We start from the raw sequence: 25,328 nt of genomic DNA, 5'->3' as shown, positions 1-25,328 counted from the left end.
TAGCAGTTCATGCTGTTTAAAGATCATGACACCTAAAACTTTAGGGGCTTGTGTACAGGGTGAGTATCTGCAAAGCTGGGAAGAGAAGTTTCAGAAAATAACTTGTCAATGGAAATGTGAGAGGTGATACATTTGAGGTTGTGTGTGTGTTTCCAGTCTGCTCATTTGCCAACCTTACATCTTCCCTGGGCATTCAGTTTTTTAACTAGAAACATTGTTTTCTTCAAAAGAATGCTGGAAATTTTTCTTTCTCTTATGTTATCTTGCTGCTTTACACCATGGACCTTCTTTTGTTACCATTTCTCTATTTATCCTTGATTGTCTTCAATCAAGGATTTTGAAATTTTGAAAACACTGGAGTACTTTAAAAATCCCCCATAAATACGTTCCACATAGTAGTATTTCCTGAACATTCCATGAAACTGAGATAAATAAATTAATTTTTTGGCCTTGCTTTGTCTGTTTTTAACAAATTACTGGACTTTATGCAACCTTTTGCACCAGTCTCCAAGGTTTGCCATGTGTATCTCCTGCCTTCTTGTGAGTTTTCTTGTTTGAAAAACTGGGGCAAGAGAAGATAATGTTACTTGAGTGAAGGCAGGAGCAGTACTCTGGGAAAACACCAACAAGACCTGGAAATCAGGCCTGTGATTATCTCTCTTCTAAAAAAAAATTTAATCATGACTGGGAATATTGCCAGGCACTGCAAGAGAATTGTTCTCACTGTTAAATTGTTAGCCTGATCCTTGGCATATGTTGGCCTAAGCCAAAGCTTCCAGAAGAGACTTGGGCAGAGTTCAGGTCTTCATTGTGTCCTAGGAAGTGTTCCATTAGGTACTTTGCATATGGTTAACCTCTTCTGGACATTAAGAGATATTTCTCTAGTGAATTTAAGCCACTTTCTGCTAGCTGACCTTGATATGGGGAATATCTCTGGGCTCTTTAACTTCTGTATGTGAACCTAAGAGGCCTAGGTCTCAGAAGAATGCTTTATCCAGCAAACCATTAAGCCACAAAAACTAGTAGATCAGTAAGGAGCAAAACAATAGAAAAAGAAAATATCTCAAACTAAAATGATGTTTACAATAGAGACTATGCAAATTTTCCTTTTGGTGGTGACCCTAACAAATCTTCCTGAAATTAGGAAGGTTCTTTTTGTCTCGGATAGCATTTGTAATCTTAGTCTATAATACTTTCTGTCTCAAAACAATAGTGTTTTCTGGTTTTGTTTAATTGTTTTTAATTTTGAATGCAAGTGTCTGTTTAGGTTTAGACCAATGCCATTTCTGTTGGTTTTGGCTGGGATACAGTTAATTTTTTCCCCTAATAACTAGTATGGGGCTGTGTTTTGAGTTTGTACTGTGTTGATAACACAGGGATATTTTAGGTCCTGCTGAGCAGGGCTTACACAGAGCCAAGGCCTTTGCTGTTCCTCACCCACCCCACCAGTGAGGAGGCTGGGGGTGTGCAAAGATCTGGGAGGGGACACAGCTGGGACAGCTGACCCAAGGGGTATGGCATCATGTTCAGCATATAGAGCTGTAAGGAGAAGGAACAGGGAGATGTTCAGGGTTATGGTGTTTGTCTTTCCAAATTGCTGTGAGATGTGATGGGGCCCTGCTGTCCTGGAGGTGGCTGAGCACCTGTCTGCCCATGGAAGAGGTGGATGAATTCCTGGTTTTGTTTTGCTGGCAGGTCTAGCTCTTGCATTATCTATCAAACCATCTCTATCTCAACCCATTAATTTTTTCAGTTTTGTTGCTCTGATTCTCTTCCTTTTCCCACCAGAAAGGAGTGAGGGAGTAGCTGTGGGTGCTGACTGGGGTTAAGCCACAACACATTTAAGAAATGGGACTATGTTATCATGGTGGTTTGTGAATCAGAAATGACTGTCTAGAAACAGCATAGAGAAGAGAAGAGAATAATAAAGACACTGAATTTCCTTTGTGAAATTGTGTCCAGAGAAGGGTAACAAAGATGGTGAAGGGGCTGGAGCACAGGTTCTGAAGAGGCTGTGAGGAGTGGCTGAGAGAGCTGGGGTTGTTTAGGCTGGAGAAAAGCAGGCTCAGGGGAGACCTTAACAACTCTCTACAACTCCCTGAAAGGAGGGTGTAGCCAGGTGGGGCCAGTCTCTTCTCCCAGGCAGCCAGTGACAGGATGAAACATGTTCTCAAGCTGTACCAGGGAAGGTTTATATTTGATATTAGGAAAAAATTATTCCATCATTGGAATAGGCTATCCAGGGATTCGATGATGGATTCATCATCAAAATGTGCGTGGATGTGGCACTTGAAGACATGGTTTAGTGGTGGATATGGTGGTGCTCAGTGAATAGCTGGACTCAATCTTAGAGGCTGTTTCTAGTTTTCAGGACTCTATGACTCTAAACTATGCGGTGTATCTGTATTTTTCACAATACTCCTATCTCCCTTCAGACCTTTTACCTCTGAAGGATGCATTACAAGTAGATTTGTGGTGGAAGGTGAATGACTGACAGTATTTTTTTCTCTGGTACAGGCCTTTGTGTATGGGATAGATATATTAAAGACTGTGGGACATACATTTGTACATATATCTGTATGCAGGACAGATGTCATTAAATTTTTTTCTCTTGTTTTAGGGACACTAACAGTCTTCAACAGCCATGAGCAACCCTTTTGTACGGATTGTGGAGCCACTGGACCAAAAACAGCCTCTTAAGAAATTCTTCAATCTGAGCAAATTGGAAGACGTGAGATATGGTATGTTGACAACATAAGAGAAGCATTGGATTTTGTTAACACTGATGAACAGAACCTGTACAGACTTTGTTACATTAGATGTAATTGGTCTCTAGAGAGAACTATGAATTCAAAAGGCAGATCTTGAAAACAAAATTTTAGCAAAATCTAATTCTTGAAATTTAGAATGACAGAAATATTGGCAAGATTTCAATAGTATTTTCTCAGCATACTGTGCACTCAGCAGTCTTGTTTTTCCTGAGTGGATGAGGAGAACTAGGCAAAACTAAGAGCCCAAGTTTTCTTATACTGCTAAAAGCTGGAAAGGATCTACCACTCTTATGTATGACTGAACCAATCAGAAAGATTTTTCAGCTTTAAAAACAATAGTGGCTAGAGAATCCTTTCTCAAGAGGCTTTTTCTATAGTTCCTCTGACATTTCCCAGATCTTTCAGTGCTACTGGTAAAAGTCTTAGTGTCTGTGCCATTGACTTAGAAAGTGAGTATCTATAGGTTAGAGTTGTGGTGGGGGGGTTGGTGTTTCAAGAGGAATCAGGTGGCTAAGGAGAATTCCGGGAACAAGAGGAGGAACATTTTCTTTGGATGTGGCAACACATATCTATTACAGGCTCCAGTAAATGAGCAGTCAATTAGTGTCAGTCAGTCTTGGTGGGTGAAAAGCAGAGAAGAGTCTTAAGGAATAGACAAGTAAACAAATACCAGTTTATCCATTCCAGGATTCCAAGAGTGATAACCTCCAGATTCTTTAAAGAAAGAAGGACGCAATTCTCACAATCCAGCATAAAAAGGGAATAGGTTTTCAAGGAAGGGCAGGAGACAATTCTAAATAAACCCAAAACAACAACAGTAACAATAACTTGCAAAACACCCCAAAGAACAAAATCCTCCAAAACAAAATCCCCAACAATAACCAACCTAAATTGTTCCAAATAACTCTGTCCTGAATAATAGATTTTTTTTAATTTTTTTTTTATTTTTTCAATAGCACTAATGAGGTCTCACTGTGATTAAGTGACTTTTATGTCTTGGGGGCTAGCCCTGTGTAGAAGGTTGGAACAAACTTCTCAGAAGTATGTAAATAATGTAAATATTCTGACAGGCAATCAAACAGCTCTCATTGAAGTGGACCAGAGGAGGTGGGACTGAAACATGTTTGGGTTTTTTCTTCACACGCATTCCTTGTAGTAGAGCTGTCAGGACTGCTCCAATAGTATTTTGTGTCATCTTCTTTAAATATTTCTAATTTGAAGTAAAAAAAGATTAATAGATGTGCAGTTTGACTTTCACTCGGTTTGATCTTCAATCTCTTGAGATGAAGAGACTGCATACACCACTAAAGCTGTGCTTTCCAACATGGCCAGTAGAAAACTATGCTTTTCCTGGCATATTTATATGTCTGTGTACAGTGACAAGAGTGAGAGCATACTGCAGAAAAACAATGTGAACACAGCTTATTTTCAGGGTAGTTGTGCTATGGAGGGTGGAAAAGTCCCTTGGCAAAGATGCCTACTGTGTCACAGGAGGTGAGATAATAAACCTGCTGAAAGCATCAAGTGGTACAGCTCAGTTAGTACTGACCTCCTGGCAAAGCTGCAGGCTGGAAAAGGGGTTTGGATAATCAGGATAAAGCCTTGTAGGAATATGGGGACCTGTCTGCCCCAGGCATGGAACCTTGCACTTGCTGACATATGCCCTGAGGTAAAACTTGAATTTGTTTCTTGTCTCTTACCCATTGCAGCTCGCCTGCCATTTTCCATTCGAGTCCTCCTAGAAGCAGCGATCCGTAACTGTGATGAGTTCCTAGTGAAGAAAGGAGACGTTGAGAATATTCTCAACTGGAAAGTGATGCAACACAAGAATGTTGAAGTGCCATTTAAGCCTGCAAGAGTTATTCTGCAAGACTTCACGTGAGTCTGATGTTCTCCAAAGCAAGGAAGAGAGGCTTTTGAGAGTGCAGCAATGCTCAGCTTGGGGTGGAGGGGTGAGCTGAAGGGAAGAATTGCAGTGAGATATTTAGAAAAGCCTTTTTCAACTTTCCTGGATGTCATGCTACAGACAACTCTTGAAAAGGCAAGCACTCGGAATAAGAGCATTGAAAGGAATTCTTCTGAGATGGAGAAGTAAATATCTTCACAAAACTTCAAAACAGGGGAAGAAAATGGGATAATAAATTGCATCCAGCTGAGGAAGTTTGGGGTTTAGAAGTTATTCTTTGAAAGGGTGGTACTGTCTATTCTCTTTCTCTCTCATTTTTTTTTTTTTGCTTGTTTGTTTGTTTGGTTTTTTGTTTGTTTTTGTTCCCTGGGAGAAGTTGTTTTCAATTTTCTACCTATTTCAGTCCTCATTTATAACCCACATCATTACTCCCTCATCTAAATCAGTGTTATTATAAATATATTCTTAAATACTTCTCTGCTGGTGAAAATATTATTTTTCCCAGAAATGCAAATTGAGATTCCTACCTAATGGACTCTGAAAACTGGGCCTTGTTATTGCAGTGAGTTGTCAGGTGTCAGTAATAATCAGATTATAATTCCTCTTCAATGTGGAAAGTCAATTTTCAGGTGAAACAATAGCATTTAACTGTTCTAATACAAGTCTACTCCCTGTTCTTTGTATCTTTGTCCTCTGTCTTTATAAAATATTTCAGTATATCCATGGTAAGCTCACTGCAGCTATGCTGCCAGATGGTTTTCTTCTTCAACATTATAATATCTTAGCTGTCATACCCTCTGTTTTGCATTTTCACAGAGATTTTTGAAGTGCTAGAGACCCAGTACAGCTCAACTTTTAAAAACATTAGAAAATTTTGGCAAAACTTCAAATGAAAGAAGTGGTGATTTCCCAGCTATTTTTCATCCACTAGTTGTTAATATTTTGAAAAACAGGAGCGGAGAGGAAACTGAACTTTCAAGCAAACATCATTCCTTCTCTTACCGCTCTTCTTTCTTGCCCCCTACTCCTGCTGAGTTTTAAAAATGTGCCTATAAGTCTGCACAGCAACTGCATTTCTGAAAAATGAGCTCTTGGACAGGCCTCTGAGGACCTTTCTGAAAAAGGCAGCTTCGGCAACTTTCCAAGAGCCATACAACAATTACATTCAGGTTGTCCCGGTTTAGAATTATCTAATTTCCTAGTTAGGATTATTCTGTAATTATCCTGAGTTCTAAGATGGTAGAAGGATATTTTGTCTGTCCATATCAGTTATATAACACCTGTAAGTTGGCAAAATAACTCTTCTGCTGCTTTCGTCCTACCCCCCTCCCTCAAATTCCCCTAGGCAGCATAACGCAGAATTTCCCATACTTCTTATAAAAAGCTTATCCTGGGATGTCAAACTGCTGAACAACGTCAATTAATTGTGTCTAGGTTAGATAATGTGGATCCTTTTTCCTGTTTATTTTTTGGTAATTTTTCAGGATTTTCAAGGTAAAATTCAGTTGGAATTAAAAAGCCCTTTTCTGCTCTTGCATGGTTTCTGGTATTTAAAAAAATTCTAATAGTTTCCTTATGGTCAGAGTTGAAAACATAAATCCATACTGCTTTGGGCTGCTCTTAAAGAAATATAGTTTATTCAGTGGGTTGCTCATTGATACAAGATTCTTATGAGCATTATCAGAGTACTCTTTTTGTTTTAGCAGCCAGCAAAATCAGATAGGCAAGTATATAAAAGGGTTTTCCAAGCTGGTTGAGGATATCATGTTAGAACATACCTCAGTAGAAAACTGAGAATGTGTGTGAAGAAAAGCATCGAAAGCTGTGTTAAAAGAAATGCTGAGAAGTTTATGATCTCTTAGATAAGTCTGATGTTGAAATGCCAGAAATTCTGGTTACTATTCATTATTTGCTTGCCTTGAAAATGGAGGAGTGCAGTTTGCTTTGTATGTGACAGTAGCTGTCTGTTCTGTATCTCAGGATTAGTTTTTGGTTTGTTTTTTTTTTTCTCTTACCCAAATTGTTTCACCATGCCATTTTGTTTCTGTTGTAGTGGGGTGCCTGCTGTGGTTGACTTTGCTGCAATGCGTGATGCTGTGAAGAAACTTGGTGGGGACCCTGAAAAAATCAATCCCATCTGTCCTGCTGATCTTGTGATAGATCACTCCATCCAGGTTGATTTTAACAGGCAGTAAGAATATAAAAATCACTCTTTACTTCTTGATGGTAGTAAGTAAACTAAATCCAGTTACTGATCATTAAGGTAGTTCCACTGGTGATACTGTTAACATTTGTACCACAGCATTCCAGATATTAAGAAATTTAAAGTTAGACTGCTGTATCAGCTACAGTGAGTTGGGGGGGAGCATTTTCTCTATCTGTGATGTATCTCTCAGCAGCACAAGTCTGTACTAAATGTTTATAGAAACAGACTCATTCCAGGCCTGTGTTTATTGTACTTCTCTTTAATAATGCTGCGTTATTATTAATTGCTCAGAAATGGCTTTTATCCACATACACTTTTTTGACCCCATAAGGGTTTTTAGAAAGGACAAACAAGAGTATTTCCTTTCTTGCTCACTTCTCTAAGAGTAGAGGTGATCTACACTAGGCTCAGCTCTGAGGAGCTGCTTTCTGCTTCAGTGCCTCTAAGCAGAAGCATGAGACACCGCTTACTACACCCCTATGAGTCCTGGAAAGAAACATAAGGCTATTCGGTCTTCAGCATGCTGAGGACAAAGATACAAAGGCTCACTAGAATTCACTAGACCCACAGTGAAATACAAGACCTTTGTATAGAGGTCCTTCTACCCTCCAAGGTGCGCAAGTATGGGCCTACTGAGCTAATCTTCCAAGAAGATCCTGCAATAACATGTTTTATGGTGGTTTCCTTCCATATTCTTGAAGTTTTTGGTATGCAGTTATTAATAATTATTTTTTTGTCACAGCCTTATTTTATTTCTATTAGGCTCATTAACATATGTAAGAAAATAGAGATTTTTCTCTCATGTAAAGAACATTAACCAGATTTATGCTTCAGTTCTTTCAAACTCTGCAGACCTAAGTTAGGCAGCTGATTGAAGTGCTTCATACAGCAGTGTATCATAGTGACAGCCTTTTAAAATGAAGTTACAGGACACTTGTGTTCCAGTTTCTTTTACTGCCTTGCTGATTGCTTCTGATTCAGGTATTGGAAAAGTCAAATTTTGCGAATATGCAGCGTTGCTTTTCTCAGGCTACAACATTTAGGACTGCCAAATGTGGATTAGTATTCACATTTGAAACAAAGTTGACATATTATCTCTTAAGATTTCTTAAATTCTTTTATTGGTTGTCTAGAGTGATATTAAAATGGTGCAATGGATCAAAATTCACATTAGCTAATAAAAGTTTTCTTTCAACCTTTGTGTGTATTTGACTATGAAATTCAGGAGGTACTTTTGTTTCTGACACCTGATTATTTTCACTTGCAGGTCAGACAGCTTGCAAAAAAATCAGGACCTGGAATTTGAAAGAAACAAAGAAAGATTTGAATTCTTAAAGGTACTGACAAAAAATAATCATATTTGCATTGAGAAAAGTTCAGTGAATGAAAGTCCTTCCAGTACTCATGTTGAAAATTTTTTACTCTAATTCGTTTTGTTTCAGTGGGGCTCTCAAGCTTTTAAAAACTTGAGGATTATTCCACCAGGCTCTGGCATCATCCATCAAGTGAACCTGGAGTACTTGGCAAGAGTGGTGATGGATCAGGATGGCTACTACTACCCAGACAGCGTGGTGGGCACTGATTCGCACACCACCATGATAGATGGCTTGGGAGTGCTTGGCTGGGGTATGTACAGCAGTCTATCATGAGCAGTCCCTGGGCTCTGGGAGCTGTATTTTGGGCTCTGGTGAGTTGACCCTGGCTGGCAGATCACCCCCACCCAGTCACTTCCTCACTCCTCCTGCTAGCACAATGAGGAAAGAGAATCGTTAGTCCAAATGCAAGATTAAGCTAATGGGTAGAGACAAAGACAGTTTAAGTGAACAGGGGTAAGTGTAGGGAAAAGAAATGAAAGAAGTGATGCAAAGACAGTTAGTCACCAGTTCCCATCAGCACAACTAAGCCCAGCCAGTCCCTGGGCAATGGCTACTTTGGAAAGGCCATCTTCCTGATTAGTGCTGAGCCTGGTATTTTATGGCATGGAATATTCCATTGTTCAGCTCGGGTCAGCTATGCTGGCTGTGCCTCTCGAGTGTTTTCCCCACCCAGCTTGCTTGCTGAAGGGCAGGGTGAGAAACAAAATGCACTGATACTGTGTAAGCACTGCTCAGCAATAGCTAAAACTCTGGTGTACTATCAATGCCAGTTTGGTCACAAATCTAAAACACGGCACTATATGGGCTCCTGTGATCTCAGTGCCAGCTAGACACAGTTACATAGCTTAACCCCAAATGTAACCCCAAAGTAACCTGATAAGATCTCTTACAGTTATATAATACTTTGTAACTAAGCTCCCCTTTCTGGTAACTGCCTCAGATGATTTCTGATACATGTGTTGTTGGCTTTGTTGGGGTTTTCCTATAGATTCTTTTCTATTCTGCATTTAAATCGCAAGGAAGTAGATAAGAAAAATATTAAATAAAAGAAGGGAATTGAAGTTTCACTGACCAGCCAATTTTTCTTGTGCCACTTGGTTACTTTAAAAGTGCTGAATTATCCAAAAAGTACTGTAAGTACAAATCTATTAAGTGGAAGGTGCTGAAAATTAAATCTGAATGACTAAAATATGGTCAGAGAGGACACCATGGGAAACATAACTGTGATGTTCTAATACCAGTACTCTGCACAATATGTGCCACAGGAATAGATATAAGTAATTCATTTTTCCTTGTAGTGGTGAACTGAAATGCTTGAATTATTGAATAAAAAGGCAACTACAGAATGGAAGTATTTGTGGTCATCCCACACAGCAGCAAAGACTTCAGCTGAGCCTTTATTTTCCTGTGATATGGTGATAGGAGCACTACTGAACCAGCTGTTGTACAAATATGGATCACACTGTGTTTTTAAAGAGTATTTGCTAGTTGTTCACAAATGTGCTTGTGAAGTTCTGAGTGCTACATATGATAGAACTTCCCCTTTTTAATAACCCAGCTATACTACTGTAGCAGTATTGTTTGAGTAAGACTTTCTGAATCAAGGGTGAAAGAGTTCCTGGCTTAGAATACAAAGGTAAACAAGTTCAGTGTGTCTAAAGCTTGACATCTTTGTGATGTCAATCTTTGGGATTAGACACATATCTTATTCCGTATTTGGTTGTAGCATATGCATGGAGCCATCATTTAGATGAAGTTGTAGCACTAAAAGCTGCTTTGAAAAGTGTGACTCTTAGCCTCCTGAATATAGCAGGTATGGCTGGACACAGTCTATAGCGTGTGTGCTCAAAATGCATACTCTTGGATCTAACATTTTTCCTGGAGGCTGGTGATGTTGAACTCGGTTCATGACGGTCAGTGGTAGTCAGTCAGTCATGTAGACTTACTTGACTGTTTAAAAATGATTCAACAACCAGTGAAAGGAGCCACATGGTTGGATATGTCACAGTATTATCTTCTAAATTTACAGAGGCATATAATTTTGAATAAAATAAATTAGAAATTATTTTTCAGTACCATTCTTAGATTAAGTGAGAAAGAGGATTGGAGTAGTGATTTGGCATTCATAAGCAGCTATTACAGGCAGTTTTTTCTAGCTCAGTATTCCTTAAGCTAAACAAAAGATAGAAGGAGATTTCAAAGCAGAAGATAAATACGCGAGGGACTTTCTACAGGCAGAAAGTTATAAAACTGCTTATTGATTTGGCTGCTTAATGCCAAATTGCTAGGTAATAAATATCATGGTTAAATTGCATATGACTATGACATCTCAATATGTTACCTTAATAAATTAGCAATATTAAGTAGTAGCTGGAATTCTAATAGTGAAGGTGTGCTTATGCAAATGTTCCCACCTACACATTCCCAAACCCTGTTGAAACATAGTGGACATAAGGGAAGATATTTCTGTCTGAACATGTATCTTTTCTCTTAGCACTCTTTAGTAACATTTCTTTCTTTCTTTATTATTTCTGAGAATTTGTTTGGCGACCAACAGTCATAGTCTGAATATGTTTCATCCACAGCACATCATGTTCAGTGCCATGCCAGTGGTTCTTGGTTTATTGCATTACATGTTTAAGATATTAAATGAAACTTTTACATCTGTTATCGTAAAAGCCAAGCATCCTTAGAGTAAGTTACTTAGATTCACCTAATATCCCAGCTAGTGGCTTAGGAACAAGGATAAAAATATGAAACAAAACAAAATTAAAAAGCCAACTTTGCAGCAGCAAGATGAGGAGTGCCTCTTAGCAGAAGACTTGGGCTGTCTGCTTTCTCTCCCCTTTGACACCTTAGAGTAGTCATCTGGCAATCGACTTCACGTGTTTATCTCTGACATGTTAGTATATCTTTCCAAATAGTTGCATTGTATCCTCCTGTTGTGTGCAGGTGTGGGTGGCATTGAAGCAGAAGCAGTGATGTTGGGACAGCCGATCAGCATGGTGCTTCCTGAGGTGGTTGGCTATAAGCTGGTAGGAAACCCTCAGCCACTGGTAACATCCACTGACATTGTGCTCACCATTACCAAGGTAAATCACCAAGAGCTGTTATTTTTTCATTACTCCTCAGAGCTAAGCACATTCTGTAGGACAGAGTCAGTGTACAGAATGTTTAAGAACCCTGTGTGTCCTTCCAGTAGTAATTTAGAATTTTAAAAATCTTTATCACTGTCTGTGGATTGGAGTCAGTTCATTAAGGACAATTTTCTAGGCAAATCTGCTTCCCAGAAGCCACACAAAATATATGTTGGGATATTTTGGAGTTCAGAAATGTTTTGGAACAACAGTGCTTTTTCCTCTGCCTCAAAAAAAAAAAAAGCCCTGATGACTTGTTTTTGAAGTCACCACTTAAAATAAGGCAATATAAAAGCTGGAAACCAGACAGTTTCTGGAAACCAGAAGCATTGCATCTGATTTCTTTCATGTGCAGGTGTTTGATTCATGTCATATATTCATAATATGTTTATTCACTCTGTGCATTGTCACTGAATTAAGAGTATTACTGGGTTAGCATTAGTTTTGTTGGAAGTCAGAAGTTCATCACACAATGCTGTCTACAGAGAGACCTTCAAATGGGGAAGGCCAACATTTTGTCATGTTTTTATTCAGATGTTGTGTGTGTTCAGTTTGACTCATGTACTTGTGCAGTTGGTTCTTCCTGTTTTTCCTTCTTCCTGGGTTTGCGGTCTGAAGACTCCCCACACATTTGTCCTCCTCTTAGAACATCACGTTGAGAAAAATACAATTGTAAGACAGTCTAGTTTAAATCAAAGGAAGAGCAAGTTTTAGAAAAAATATGGTCTTACATTGTACCTTATTATTGAACTTTACATCTCTGTGTCCTCATCTTCATGATTGGGATTAGCAGAAGCTTCCTAGTTACAAATGGCTGTAGAAATCTTCACAAGACATTTCTCTGAGCCAAAAGCTGGATTTCTTAACAGACATGATCACGTCATTTGACACACAACAATGACACAGACACTGTATTTTTATAACAGCATCTTCGACAAGTTGGAGTCGTGGGTAAATTTGTGGAGTTTTTTGGTCCTGGTGTTGCCCAGCTGTCGATTGCTGACCGAGCCACCATTGCTAACATGTGTCCAGAGTATGGAGCAACAGCTGCCTACTTCCCAGTGGATGATATTAGCATTGGGTACCTGATACAAACTGGTGAGTGTAAGAAGAGACCACAGGTTCAGGGGTAATTGAAAGGACTCCAGGTCTTTATTACATCAACAGTAGGATTGAATCAGGTGAAGGCTTCTGAGCTTCAGTTCATTCTTTTACTGATACTTGCTTACTGAGGCTGGTTTTTGCACTTAGGATCCATGTTTAGGAAGAGCTGAATGTTAGACTTTTGTCAGCCTGCCAAAAATCTTAACCTAGGTTGTCCAGATGACAGAAAGAGGAACCCAAGGTTTTGTTCTGCCAAAGCCACTAAATCTGCTCGACTGGTGTGTTTTTAGTGGATCCCTAATATTTGTCTTGAAAGGGTCTTGTAGTGCTATTGACAGTGTGCCTGTTACACACTTTTTCTTGTTCTGTCAGATGGTGGTTCCTCCATTTCACTTGCATTTTGGTTTCTCTGTGTCTGGCTTTCACTTTAGGCCGCAACAAAGAGAAGGTTATGTGCACAAAAAGGTATCTTGAGGCTGTGGGAATGCTAAGAGATTTCAAGGACTCCTCTCAGGATCCGGACTTCACACAGGTTAGAAACTACTCTCTCTTCTGGCTCCTATGCTTTATGTCCCTATTTTATTGCGATGACTGTCTGTTTTTCACAGAAACTAAGAAATAGTCAAGGGATTCCTTGCCCTTTGGTTTGGTCTGCGCAGGTGTCTTATTTTAAGGCCCAGTGCAAAGAGTTAGCTGGCTCTTCAGGTGTGAAAACTTGGATGTAGGTGCACATCTGCTGTTGCAGGTTCTACAGTTTCTTCCATGGAGCTTTGAGAAGTCCTTCCAGACTGAAGAATACTCTGAAGTGTAGCTATGGAGATAATGTGGAAGTTGTGTGTGCAAGCCTTGTTTGCAGTTTTACTCTTTTTCTGTTCAGACAGCTATTATGTTGGGTGAATCAGGACCCTTAGAAGCCCTGTGCGGTAACCACAGAGCACAAAAATTAATTCTCTGTTCAAGAAAATTAAGATCTTAAGCTGTGCCCAGGAAACTCAAGAATATTCCTGGTTTTCTCTACTTTAAAATTTTATCTTGTAATTCATGTTTGAGTCTGCATGACTATTCAAAAATCTTAGGAGATTTGGAAGGATGTAGAACATTTTGAAAACAAAGTTGGAAAATGGGTGAGGAACGAATTGATAGTCTGCTTTTTGTTTGTATCAGTACCAGGATTTATTTGCATCATTTTTTAACCTGCTTCTGGCATGTTAGAAGACAAATTAAAAAATATTTACAGTGCTTAGATGCTTTAGTTACATTGGGTTTTTCAGTAATTTTAGGACCTTTGATAGCCATTTGTGTGAGCCGGCAGCATCTAAAATTAGGAGAGTTCCTTTTCTTCTGATTTTCCCATTCTCATTTGTCTTCAATAATTTCTGCAAAGTAGGATGTGCAAACTTGGCATTGATTCAACAGTAGAGGTAAGCATCAACCTATCAGGCAATGCCCGATCACTCTCTGTTTATCTTACTTGAACAGGTTGTTGAGTTGGATCTCCATACTGTTGTGCCTTGCTGCAGTGGACCAAAAAGACCTCAGGACAAAGTTGCTGTGTCAGATATGAAGAAGGACTTTGAGACTTGTCTGGGAGCCAAGGTGGGAACATTTGTGCAAACAAACTAATGCACGCTTCTGAAAGCTGTCTGATGTTCAGGAACTACATTCTGGACTTGTGTGCTGTTTGTCTACTGAAAAATAAATGAGGATATTTGACTGCAGTTTCAAAAGTGACAGAATATAGGTAATAGGTAGTTTAAACTGGGGTATTGCTCCTCTTGCGTGAAAGTGTTCATGAACTACTGGAGTAGTATTTCTTTCTGGTCTTAGGCTTAATATGGTTTTGACATGGACTAGAGATTTCTGAACTCTGCTACAATGGGGGGATTGTTAATAGAGGGAGCAAAATACCTACTGCACTGAGTTCTGAGATAACTATCCAGCTCTTCAGCTCTCCAAGCATTCCAAGCAGGTTATGCCCTGAATCTACAAAATAGTTTTGCAATAAGTATTGAATGTGTTCAGCAGAGCAGAACTGCACGTGTCTCTGTGATTCTTTGATCTTGGTGGTAAAGACAGAAAACAATGACTACATTCTTCATCATCCAGTCAAAAGTGGTCATTGAAAGAAGAGCTAGATTTTTATTTGAATGAATATTCCTGGATACTTAAGTTTTCTAAAGTTTGAATCTTTACCTGATACAGTAACCATCCTTGTTAAAGGCATTACAGAACGCCATTCATGTAAATCAAGAAACCTAAACTACAGCAGTTCCAAATAATTCTTGATTTGTTACATTTTCCAAACTCCATTAGGTGATCTTATGCTTTCAGATCTCTAAATGTAACTTTTCATGGCATGAACAGTGCCTTCTTGCTCTTTAGTTTTTTTCCAACTATCAGACCTTTGCCTCTCAAACCAGCTCCTGGTATACATTCAAACTGTTTGGTAATCCTGGCTTAAGAATCTTACATGTTATGCTAAAATCTCAGGACTAGATTGCGTACTAAGACTATGTGCCATCAGGAATCTGTAACATACAGGAATAAGAAGCATCTGAGAAATCCAAAGAATACCAATGTCTATAGCTGCAAAGGCTGGCTGTTTTACCAGAAAACAGGATGAGAAACTCCAGAAAAAATAATTTTTGTCCACCATTTTGGTTGACCAGAGATGCAAGCCTTCACCATCAGACATAAAAGAATACGCATGGATGTAACTAACAGATGCTTCTACTTGGTGAACAAACAGCCCATACTAATGTTCAGTCAAAACATTTATGTTAACCACTCCTTTTTATTCTTATCTTCTCCTCCTACAGCAAGGATTCAAGGGATTCCAAATTGCCCCAGACCGACACAACAGCACAGTCAAATTTAATTTTGAGGGCCGTGACTTCGAGCTTGCTCATGGTTCAGTAGTGATTGCGGCCATTACAAGCTGCACAAACACCAGTAATCCCTCAGTTATGTTGGGTGCAGGTAAGCTGATTTCCCCAATGTGCAGTAGTTTTTCTATGGCTCTGGATGTGTGTCCTAAAGACAGCAACAACAGTTGGAATTCAATGTGCACAGTGCTGGTTTTGTCATTTGCAGTGCTAAAACTGAGCTTAGTTTCTAAGGGACTCAGACTCATGACTTAGTTTCAGAAGGACTTGTAGAAGTGGTAGCTAGAAATGTAGGTTAACAAAAAAGGTATTCTTCCTGCATTGTCTTTTCTACAAGGCTAGAGGGAACTTAATTAACCAACAATTTTGACACTTTTCCAAATGCACAGAAACTGATATATAAGGCTAAGAAGAGGCTGTTGAAAGTCAAGCCAGAAGAGGGGCAGTAAAGAATGGTCTTTTGGGGCAAGTCTGAAGGTGCTTGATCCGTCAGCAGAGTGAAAATCACACATTTAGCTAGAGGTTGCCCTCTAAAGTTGTTACAAGAGTCTGGGGGCATGGTAGGTGTGAGTAGAGGAAGCAGATTTTATTCTCAGGGATTGCCAGCTTTCAGAGCCTTTTCATTTACATCTTAACTGCATCCAAGAGGAGGCCAGAGGTGAGCTTGGTATGTACCACTAGAGAACAGTTAGTCTGAAAAGGTACAAAGTTTCAGGTCAGGAGATTGTTCATTTTTAACATGACTAGTCTGGGCAGAAAAATTGTCATTCCTAATGTGTGATCCTGGCAACAAAATAGGAATGAAGAGTGTCAGCTCAAAGGGTTCAGTCTATACTGGACAAATTCGACCCAGTTTCCCAGGTGCTTGGCTACATGTTTACATATTTCTTTCTTTCCTCTGCAAACATATACATAGATGGTATCTGTCGCTGTAGGATCATCACTGAATAAAGGCTTACTAGTCTGTCAAACTGGTCATGTGATGCAAACTTTATTCCTACAAAGGTCAGAAGGGATGTGCAGTGTGCAATAAAAAAGCCCTTCACCAGAGTGTATTACTTTCTGGTTAAAGTAACACAATTTGTCTTAGTTCTGGTGTGGTGCTGAGAAGCTTTTGGGTTGTCAGCAGTCTGTCAACAGTCACTTAGTGTTTGGGTTTTTGATGTGATATTTATCACCTTTTTTTTAGACTAACATCTATCTTTGCATACTTTACATACCAGCAGTTCACTCCCCTCCCAGGCCAAAGGTCTTTTAAACTCTAGCAACAGGTTCAAAGTCCATCATAAACTATGATGTGGGGAAAAAGAGAAGCAGGAGAGACCTGCTTGTTTTCTTACCATTTTGAGAGGAACAGAGTTGAACAAGGTGTCTAATCCACTTGCCCTTAACAGGACAGCCAAAACAGCATACCTCTTTCCTCAGTTCCACTCTGCATTATCACAGAAATAGATCTTCCAAGGGTCAAGAAATAGATTTTCTCAGGCAGACTCTGTTGATTCTGTTTGCCTTGTCTATTCCCTTAGTTCTAGGTGGGTGTATTCCTCTTGAGGATAGTTTCCTCTAGTGTTTGGCTCCCAGGCTAATGACATGCATTTTTACCTTTCTGTGAGGCAGTAAGGGATACTGATGTTTTAACTGTCTTAGCTTAATAGCTCTATGGGTTTAAAGTGTAGAATGCTCTGCAGAGCAAATAAAGTTGGTACTTTGAGTGCATTCACTACTGTGTAACGCACAGCACTCTGAAGAATGTAGTCCTAAGGATCTTGGTGTATGTGCTCAGATTTAGTGGCTGCTCTCACCTTTGCTGCCTTTCTGTACAGCAGCATTTATGTTTTGATGATATCTTCCTGTTGGAGATCATGTTGGATCAAAGCACAGCTTATTTCTATTTTCTTATCTAAATGAATGTCATGTGTGAGGGGGAAAATGCATGATGGGAATATGAAGTTTTGCATAGTTTGCCTATCTGCTGCTTTTTTTTATGTTCATCCTGGAAAAGAACTGAACGTTCATCTCTGTATGGACAATTCAAGGAATTTCAAAGGAAGGAATTCAGGATAAATGCATGTCTAGCAACACATTCCCCTGTTATATCTCTATGCATATTACAAAACCAGGAATGGTTAAACAGCACTTGTGCAACAAACTGTGGATTGTGAGATGGTTTGTTTGTGGTAAGGGCCAGTGTTTGTGCTCTCATAGCTTTCTGCTCCTGAGAGCACCAAGTACTATGCTGGAAGTTTTTTCTTCTCTGGTTCACTAGACCACAGGAAGTGAAGAACTTAACAGTTCTTCATTGCATTTTTTGTGAGACATTTGTCTTACAAATAGTGTTCTGAATTTTGAATGTCTACTTGCTGTTCCAGGGAGTGCATCTTATTGAATGCAACTTCCATTATCTTTCTAGTGGAACAGAAATTGCAGGCTGAATCTACAGTTCAACAGAGCACTTGTCTTCTAGCTGGTTATCACAAAATTAGTGTTGTTGGTTCACTGTACCATTTCATTGCTGGTGTGCATTTTCTGTTCCCAGTTATTTAATGGTACTTCTCTTACCGTGCTTATCCACCAAACTATCTCGTTTTCAGGAAAATCTGCAGCTATCCTCTGTATTTTTCAGGATTGCTTGCTAAGAAAGCCGTTGAAGCTGGTTTGACAGTGAAGCCGTACATTAAAACTAGCCTGTCCCCAGGAAGCGGGGTTGTCACTTACTATCTGAGGGAGAGTGGAGTTATGCGTTACCTTTCTCAGCTGGGGTAGGAGTGCTTTTCTTACTATTGTCCTATGGTTGCTTAACTAAAAACAGTGTCAACAAATGATGCAATAGAATAGCTATTTCTCTGTGCAGCTTAAAAGATATTGCATGTTATGGTGTGGTCCTGCATAAGTGAGCACGCTGCTGTTGTGCTGGCTGGCTTTGTACAATGATGAAGGCCTGCTGTAACTTCTTGAAGACTTATGTTCTTAAGCAGGAGAATCAGTTATTTTCAAGACTAATTGTTTTGAAACAGTGTAAATCACACTTCTTCCTCTTGCTAGAGTACACATTTCGCATTCTGTGTGCACAGACAGTCACTGCAGTGGTAAAAATAGAGCATTTCAAAAATGCTGTTTCCAGCAGCATTTCATTTGTTAAAGCAGTACTTCTCCTGAAAGTAACCATTGCCAACTGCTGAGTGTTTGAATGCCTTGCTCCAACATAGCATTATGTTCACTGTTATTTTTGTGCTTTGTATAGGTTTGATGTGGTGGGTTATGGCTGTATGACATGTATTGGCAATAGTGGGCCCCTACCGGAGTCTGTTGTTGAGGCCATTACACAGGTATGTAGTTTTTCCTGGGCAGCTCATTTATGTAAGCTGTTCTCTGCTGTGTGCTCTTCTGAGCTGTATTACACTGTGTGTACAGAACTGTCTTCTCAGCTCTGTACAAAGTAAATTCAGTCTATATTCTCTTTTCTGTGGGAAATGTTCTGGGATTATTCAGAAGAAGACAGTTCTGTGACTTGTCTTTGTTGTTGCAGTGTAGTGAGGCCCTGCAGATTTGCTGAGTGTGTGTGGACTCTGCAAGCAGCTGACCTATCTTTGTCTCAACCTCCATCTTACAGGGAGACCTTGTGGCAGTGGGTGTGTTGTCTGGCAATAGGAATTTTGAAGGGCGTGTCCATCCCAACACCCGTGCCAACTACCTGGCTTCCCCACCGCTGGTAATAGCCTATGCAATTGCCGGGACCATCCGGATTGACTTCGAGAAAGAGCCTTTAGGTAAGACAGTGTTGGGATGCTGCTTTTCACAGCTTAAGAGCTAAACTGTCTGGAATTAAGCACTTTTAGAAATATTTGCCCTAGGGAAGTGCTTTAAAGTGCTAAATACCTCTGGGAGACAAATTACGCAATTGTTAAGAGATGATACAGCAAGGAGTCTGTATGATGGAGAAAGAATAGTGCTCAATCTTGGCTTCCCCCTAGTTCCACTGGGTCATATTTTTGGTTATAGCTGGGTGATAGTCTTTCAAGAGCCAAGTTAGTAGATGTTCTTTGTGAAGATGACCTTCAAAGATCCTTTTCAGCATAAATTCTTTAAATTATTCTGGAAGGCCATTGAAAGTCAAAAAAAAGAAGGGTTGTGTACAGTTATTATAAAGTTTGACACGCTTTTCTGTCAAACCCTTGTAAATGAAATAAAGTGTGTCTTGTGAGTGTTACAAGGAGCACTTAGCCAGAGAACACAGTGGTAAGCTTTTCTTCCTTCTTAATGAAAAATTTATGCAACAAAATTAACAATACCACTTTATACAGGAATAAATGCTTCGGGGAAGAAGATTTTCCTGAAAGATATCTGGCCAACAAGAAATGAGATTCAGGCTGTTGAGCGTCAATTTGTTATTCCTGGGATGTTCAAGGAGGTCTATGAAAAAATAGAGGTGAATTAATCCTCTTGGCAGTAGTTTGATTGATGTACTGTGCTGTTCTGAAGTTATTAAATAAGACAATCATGATAATGAAATGAACCTTTTTCATCTCTAGGTTTTGCTCTCATTATGACAGATATTCAAATGAGGATTTTTTTAAAAAAAATCTTCTGGATAATTAATTATTTCTGACAGTCATGTTTTGAAAATTGCTCCTTATGATACTTTTAATGTGACATGTAGATGATATGTTTTCGATAGCCATCCCTAGCTGATACTAGAAGGTGGAATATTCCAGCTTCACAGATGTTTGATTTTTTTTCAGCTTTCATAAAATTCATTTGCATTAACTAATAGGATTGATATCAGAAAAAGAACTTCTACTTGGTAATATCTTCCTGCAAATCTTTCTCAAGAGTTGAAACAAAATATGTTTATGTTAGGGAAGCTTCTTAAGATTACTTACAAACACAATGGAGAATTATAAAGTGTTATCTGTGTGCATAGTACAGGTTATTCTGAGAAAACAGAATTAATGTCTTTCTTTTGTAATGAAGTGAGGCTTTTCCTAAATCTTTTAACAGGTAGAATAATTAAAAAAACACTCCCAAACATAATGTAAATTTTTATGGGCATTTCCCAAAGTGCACTAAGAAATACATAAGGCTTTAGCTAAAGTAAAATTTGTTATTTTACCTGGATTCTGAAATAATTACGTTGCTTCTGAAAACTTTAGAAATCATTGAAACGATTTTGTGTTTTTCAGACAGTCAACAAAGCTTGGAATGCCTTAGATGCTCCTTCAGATAAACTGTATACTTGGAATCCCAAGTCTACTTATATCAAGTCTCCTCCTTTCTTTGATGGTCTGGTACGTACGTGCTTTCCCTTTGAATCAAGCCAAAGTGTACAGTGATCTTGACTCATTGAGGGTGAAGTAAAGCCACTTCAAGGGGCCTGAGAGGATTCATAAAAGGCTATTGAGGCCTTGGTTCTTACACGTTAGAATTGAGCTATTGTGTTCATTTTAATACAAAGGCATGAGTGAATCTCAAAATTGTAAGGATTCCCTTTCACTTCAGTGCTCTTGAAAAGTCTCCTTTAACTTTTAAGTTGAAATACTTCTAAACAGTCACAAAACAAGTGAAGAAAAAAAAACAGGAAATGAAATGCACTGTTCTGCCTGCTTCCATGTTGCACCAAATAGCTCAGTGCTTGAATTGCTAATTCAGTGCCATTTAAAAGTAAATGGAAATTTTAATGCATGCACATGTCTAGGAATCTTCGATGCGTGTATCACAGGAAGCCTTGGCTGGATTTTTTTGTCTCCTCTATTTTCTTCATGCATGAACCTGCTGGCAGATAGCCAGGTCATCATATTTGTTCAAGAACATAAACATTTTTAATAGCGTTGGATTTTTTCTTTCTCCTAACTTGTATACAAAAGGGAGACTATATTTTGCAATTTGCACTTTTTTGAGAAAGGTAAAGGAATCATTTTTCATACGTTAATTGTTTTGTTTGTATTTATGGCTTAGACTTTGGCTCTTCAGACCCCAAAAACAATAGAAGATGCTTATGTCTTGTTGAGTTTTGGGGATTCTGTGACTACTGACCACATATCTCCAGCTGGGAACATAGCAAGAAATAGTCCTGCAGCCCGTTATTTGACCAGCAGAGGGTAAGCACTGCTTCTTGTTCTTGCCATACATTGGGAAGAGAGCCACAAACCACAACTACTATACCATGTTACAGGCACACATACCTTCTGTCTGTTCACATACACTTACATACCTTGACAGGTGCCTAGACAACATATAAATTAAGAAGGGAAAACATTTCTCTTCATGCTGCTTCAGCAGCTCTCACTAAGTGTAAGAAGAGAATAGAGTGTGTACATCTGTTATCATTGTAGAGCTAAAGACATTTTTATGGAAATAGGGGAATAAGATGACTTACTGCAAAAACTAGCCTCTACATTTATTCATAAATAAGGGAATCAAGATTTGTCCTTCTATCAAAGCAAAATGACCATTTTCATTAGTGCCAAAAATGGGTTTTATATTAATTTCTTCTAGCATGTACAACTATTTCACATATCTAGGCTCTTAGGCACTACAGAACATCCAGAAGTTTAGGTTTCAGTGCAGCTGCAATGACTGGCGAATCTGTTGTGACTGGAGTCCAAACTCCTGTAAAATGTTCATCTTTTTCTATGGCCAGAATGTCACTTTAGTATTTGGGGTTCAGCTTAGGGCAAGACAAGGACTTACCACTTGGACCTATTCAGGCTTCACAGGTAATATAATGCTTTTATTCTCTGATTTAGCACTTCTTAAAACTTCAGTGGTGTTTTGAGCAACAGCACTGACATAAAAAGAAGACGTAACTCACTAGACCTAATAATTTTGGAAAGATAATTGATTAAAACAGCATAATATACTGAAAACCAACTGCTCTGGACTCTCTCACACCCTGCTATCAGTTACTTGGAAATCTGAATAGTCCTACATGCATTACAAAAGATACATTTTATGTCATAGCTATGGTTTGGATGTAGCCCAATGCAAACAGTCTAATTTTCTGTCATGTTCCAGTGCATTTTTTGTTTGCTGGTTAGGCTGGAGTGTCCCCTCATTCTCATATTTCTGTTTGCAAGTGAAATTTTCTTCTGTAGTTCCAACTTGCAGCAGAGATTCTTGCTGCCTTTTTGATATTTAGCACAATTCAGTGCCCTTGTTCTAGATGTTATAGTAGTATAAATAACGAGGATCTTCAGGGACCAGTAATTAAGAAAAAAATTGTGTTGCATCTCCTGAGTTAATGTGAATGATATACTTGCATCTGTTGGATACTGTTTGTAGGGCAAGAGTTGAGACTATTATGGAAACTGCTTTTTCTGACCAAACTGTAGCTATTTGTGAATTACTTTTCTTTTCCTTCAAAACAACTCAAAGGAGAAATATTGGTTAACTGGATACTGCTGCTGGGGTAGAAACTACATATGTACCTGCCTTAGAAACACCAGTTTATTACTTTCTTTTTTTCGAGCAAAGTGCTTTTAGTCTAAAACCAACAACTTCCTTTCTACTTTTCCCTTAATAGCTTGACTCCTCGAGAGTTCAATTCTTACGGCTCCCGCAGAGGGAACGATGCTGTCATGGCCAGAGGGACATTTGCAAACATTCGTTTGGTCAACAAGTTTATTGATAAACAAGGACCTCAGACAATCCATTTCCCTTCTGGGGAAATTGTAAGTACACATGCTGCTCTAAACTGTGGCTCACTGACAACCGAGTGGATTAGTGCTGGCTTTCCTTCTTACCAGCTTAGTAATTTACTTCAGTACCTTCTAAGCAAAGCTACTTGAGGGGGCAGGAGCTGACTCAGGGAAGCAGTCAAATGCACCTTCAGGCACATCAGTGGTGAGTGTAACCACTGTAAAAGCACCAGTGGAAGGTGCAGGTTTGTGTTGGGAATGAGATCAGACTAGAAGCCACAAAGTGCTTTATGGTTCAATATCCTTAAAGTGCTGCTTGGTGGAAGTTGTGAGCTTCAATTGTTTATGTGGGGACAATTCTCTTTCCTCCTTTCTCTGGAATTGTGCTTCGACCTGCAAAAAGTTTACAAAGCGTTTGGCATTTTTATTCCAGCTGGATGTGTTTGATGCTGCAGAAAGATACAAGCAGGCTGGTCATCCTCTGATTGTGCTGGCTGGGAAGGAATATGGTGCAGGAAGTTCCAGAGACTGGGCTGCTAAAGGACCATTCCTCTTGGTGAGTGGCAACAGTAAACTAGGAGAACAGTATTAACAGTGTACTTTTTTGTCAGTAACACTAGCTTGTGACCAAATCCTGAGTAGCTCATTCTCATTTTTGGTAGAAAGAGCTGTTTTGAAATCTCAGCTGCCTCCAAGAGCCACAGTAGATCTGCAAAAGCTATTTAACATTAATAGATCTTGTTCTGACCAGAAGGCTTTACCAATCTTCATCTAGAAATCCACAAGGCCACACTAGAAAGGCCCAATTTTTACTTCCATTTTCCATAAGCCCATAAACCATAGGTCTGCTTTCAGCAGCATCCTTAAGCTCATTTACAAGGAAACTAGAAAGTGTAAGAGAAGAGTAGCAGTGAAAATGAAATTTAGCATGGCTTCACCATGGGAGCCAAATAGATATCCACATACAGTGAAATACCTGTTTCTTTCTTTGTCTGTCCAGTCTTACACTGCAGCAAGAACTTTGATTCAAGCTTTCTTGCATTATTAAAGAAACTTTTATGAGAGTTGGTGCTTAAGCTCATTTAGGTGCTTGGAGATTTTTTTCTGGCAATGAGTTTTCGTGTTAAATGTATTAACATGTAAAATTTTCAAAATTATTTAAACTGCGTGCTTACAGGAGAGCAACACTGAATTAGGAAGAGTTGTGGAAATGACTAGTGGTGCTCTGCATATGACCTATTAAGGTAGATGCAGGATTCCTGAGAAAATATGTTACTTTTTTGAGTCAGGCTTCTTTTAAAGAGGTGTGAAAGTTAACGTAAAATCAAGTCATCCTGGACAGTTTGCTGTCAGAGAGACCTGCTAACTCTACAATAGCTGGTAAATGAAATGGGGGGGACCACAAACAAACCACTTTTCTCCTTTTGAGTACAGAAAGACTGTTCTGAGCTATGAAATAACTCAACCTATTGTGCATTTCCCAGGGTGTCAAGGCTGTGCTCGCTGAAAGCTATGAAAGAATTCATCGAAGCAACCTAGTAGGAATGGGAGTGATCCCTCTGCAGTATTTACCTGGAGAGGATGCAGGAACTTTAGGACTCACTGGACGGGAGCGTTACACGATTATCATTCCTGAAAAACTAAGACCACAGATGAATGTCCAGATTAAGGTACGAGAAGACTTGTAAGAGCAGAATTTCTGAATCACTTAATTTTACTCTAAATTATTTGTCTCTTCAAAACATATGCTGTCACATGTTTTGCTGTTCAAAACATATGGCAGTAAGATTCACTTAAACCAGGGAGAAAACTGAGATGGTGAAGGAAATTGACGGGGTCATTCTAATAGGGATTAAACTGGAGGAAGATATAATTAGCTTAGATACAAGGAATAATTTGAGATGAGGCACTGGAACTACTGCCCAGAGAAGCTGTGGATTCCTTCTCCCTGGAAGGGTTCAAGGTCAGGTTGGATAAGGCTTTGAGCAACCTTCTCTTGTGGGAATGTTTCCTGCCCATGGCAGTGGGGGTTCGAACTAGATGATCCTTAATGTCCCTTCCAGCCCAAACCATGCTATGATTTACTATGACAGGATATAAAAGCAGGATGCTCAAACTGTTTTAATTAACATAAAGCCATCCTGTCTTTCTGGACCAGTCACTCAAAATCCACTATAAATTTCTCACTTATAGATGAAGCAGCAAATGCAATGAGATGCCATACTGTGTTTGTTATGCTCTGTTTTAAACCACTTTCTTCTCAAGCAGCTTCCTGCAGTCTAGTGTGGATAGAAGTATTGGTGCCTGTT

The 25,328-nt window shown here is 39.2% G+C and overlaps 1 protein-coding gene across 1 annotated transcript in view; it reads left to right on the top strand.

Moving 5' to 3' along the window:
• Nucleotides 1-25,328, top strand: part of ACO1 (aconitase 1) — a 34,954-nt gene that overhangs the window by 8,803 nt on the left and 823 nt on the right. The window contains exons 2-20 of the mRNA XM_015652570.2: nt 2,621-2,741; nt 4,481-4,649; nt 6,731-6,868; nt 8,151-8,220; nt 8,326-8,509; nt 11,212-11,351; nt 12,323-12,494; nt 12,932-13,032; nt 13,980-14,096; nt 15,320-15,479; nt 18,009-18,144; nt 18,627-18,711; nt 18,996-19,152; nt 19,687-19,811; nt 20,566-20,670; nt 21,338-21,480; nt 22,905-23,052; nt 23,453-23,575; nt 24,504-24,689. Coding sequence (XP_015508056.1) covers nt 2,645-2,741; nt 4,481-4,649; nt 6,731-6,868; nt 8,151-8,220; nt 8,326-8,509; nt 11,212-11,351; nt 12,323-12,494; nt 12,932-13,032; nt 13,980-14,096; nt 15,320-15,479; nt 18,009-18,144; nt 18,627-18,711; nt 18,996-19,152; nt 19,687-19,811; nt 20,566-20,670; nt 21,338-21,480; nt 22,905-23,052; nt 23,453-23,575; nt 24,504-24,689 — 2,556 coding nt within the window. The 5' untranslated portion in view covers nt 2,621-2,644. The remainder of the gene's footprint in view (nt 1-2,620; nt 2,742-4,480; nt 4,650-6,730; nt 6,869-8,150; nt 8,221-8,325; nt 8,510-11,211; nt 11,352-12,322; nt 12,495-12,931; nt 13,033-13,979; nt 14,097-15,319; nt 15,480-18,008; nt 18,145-18,626; nt 18,712-18,995; nt 19,153-19,686; nt 19,812-20,565; nt 20,671-21,337; nt 21,481-22,904; nt 23,053-23,452; nt 23,576-24,503; nt 24,690-25,328) is intronic.

The sequence above is a fragment of the Parus major genome, chromosome Z (genome assembly GCF_001522545.3).
Source record: "Parus major isolate Abel chromosome Z, Parus_major1.1, whole genome shotgun sequence".
NCBI classification, from domain to species: Eukaryota; Metazoa; Chordata; class Aves; order Passeriformes; family Paridae; genus Parus; species Parus major.
This window is presented reverse-complemented; position numbering and strand designations above follow the sequence as displayed.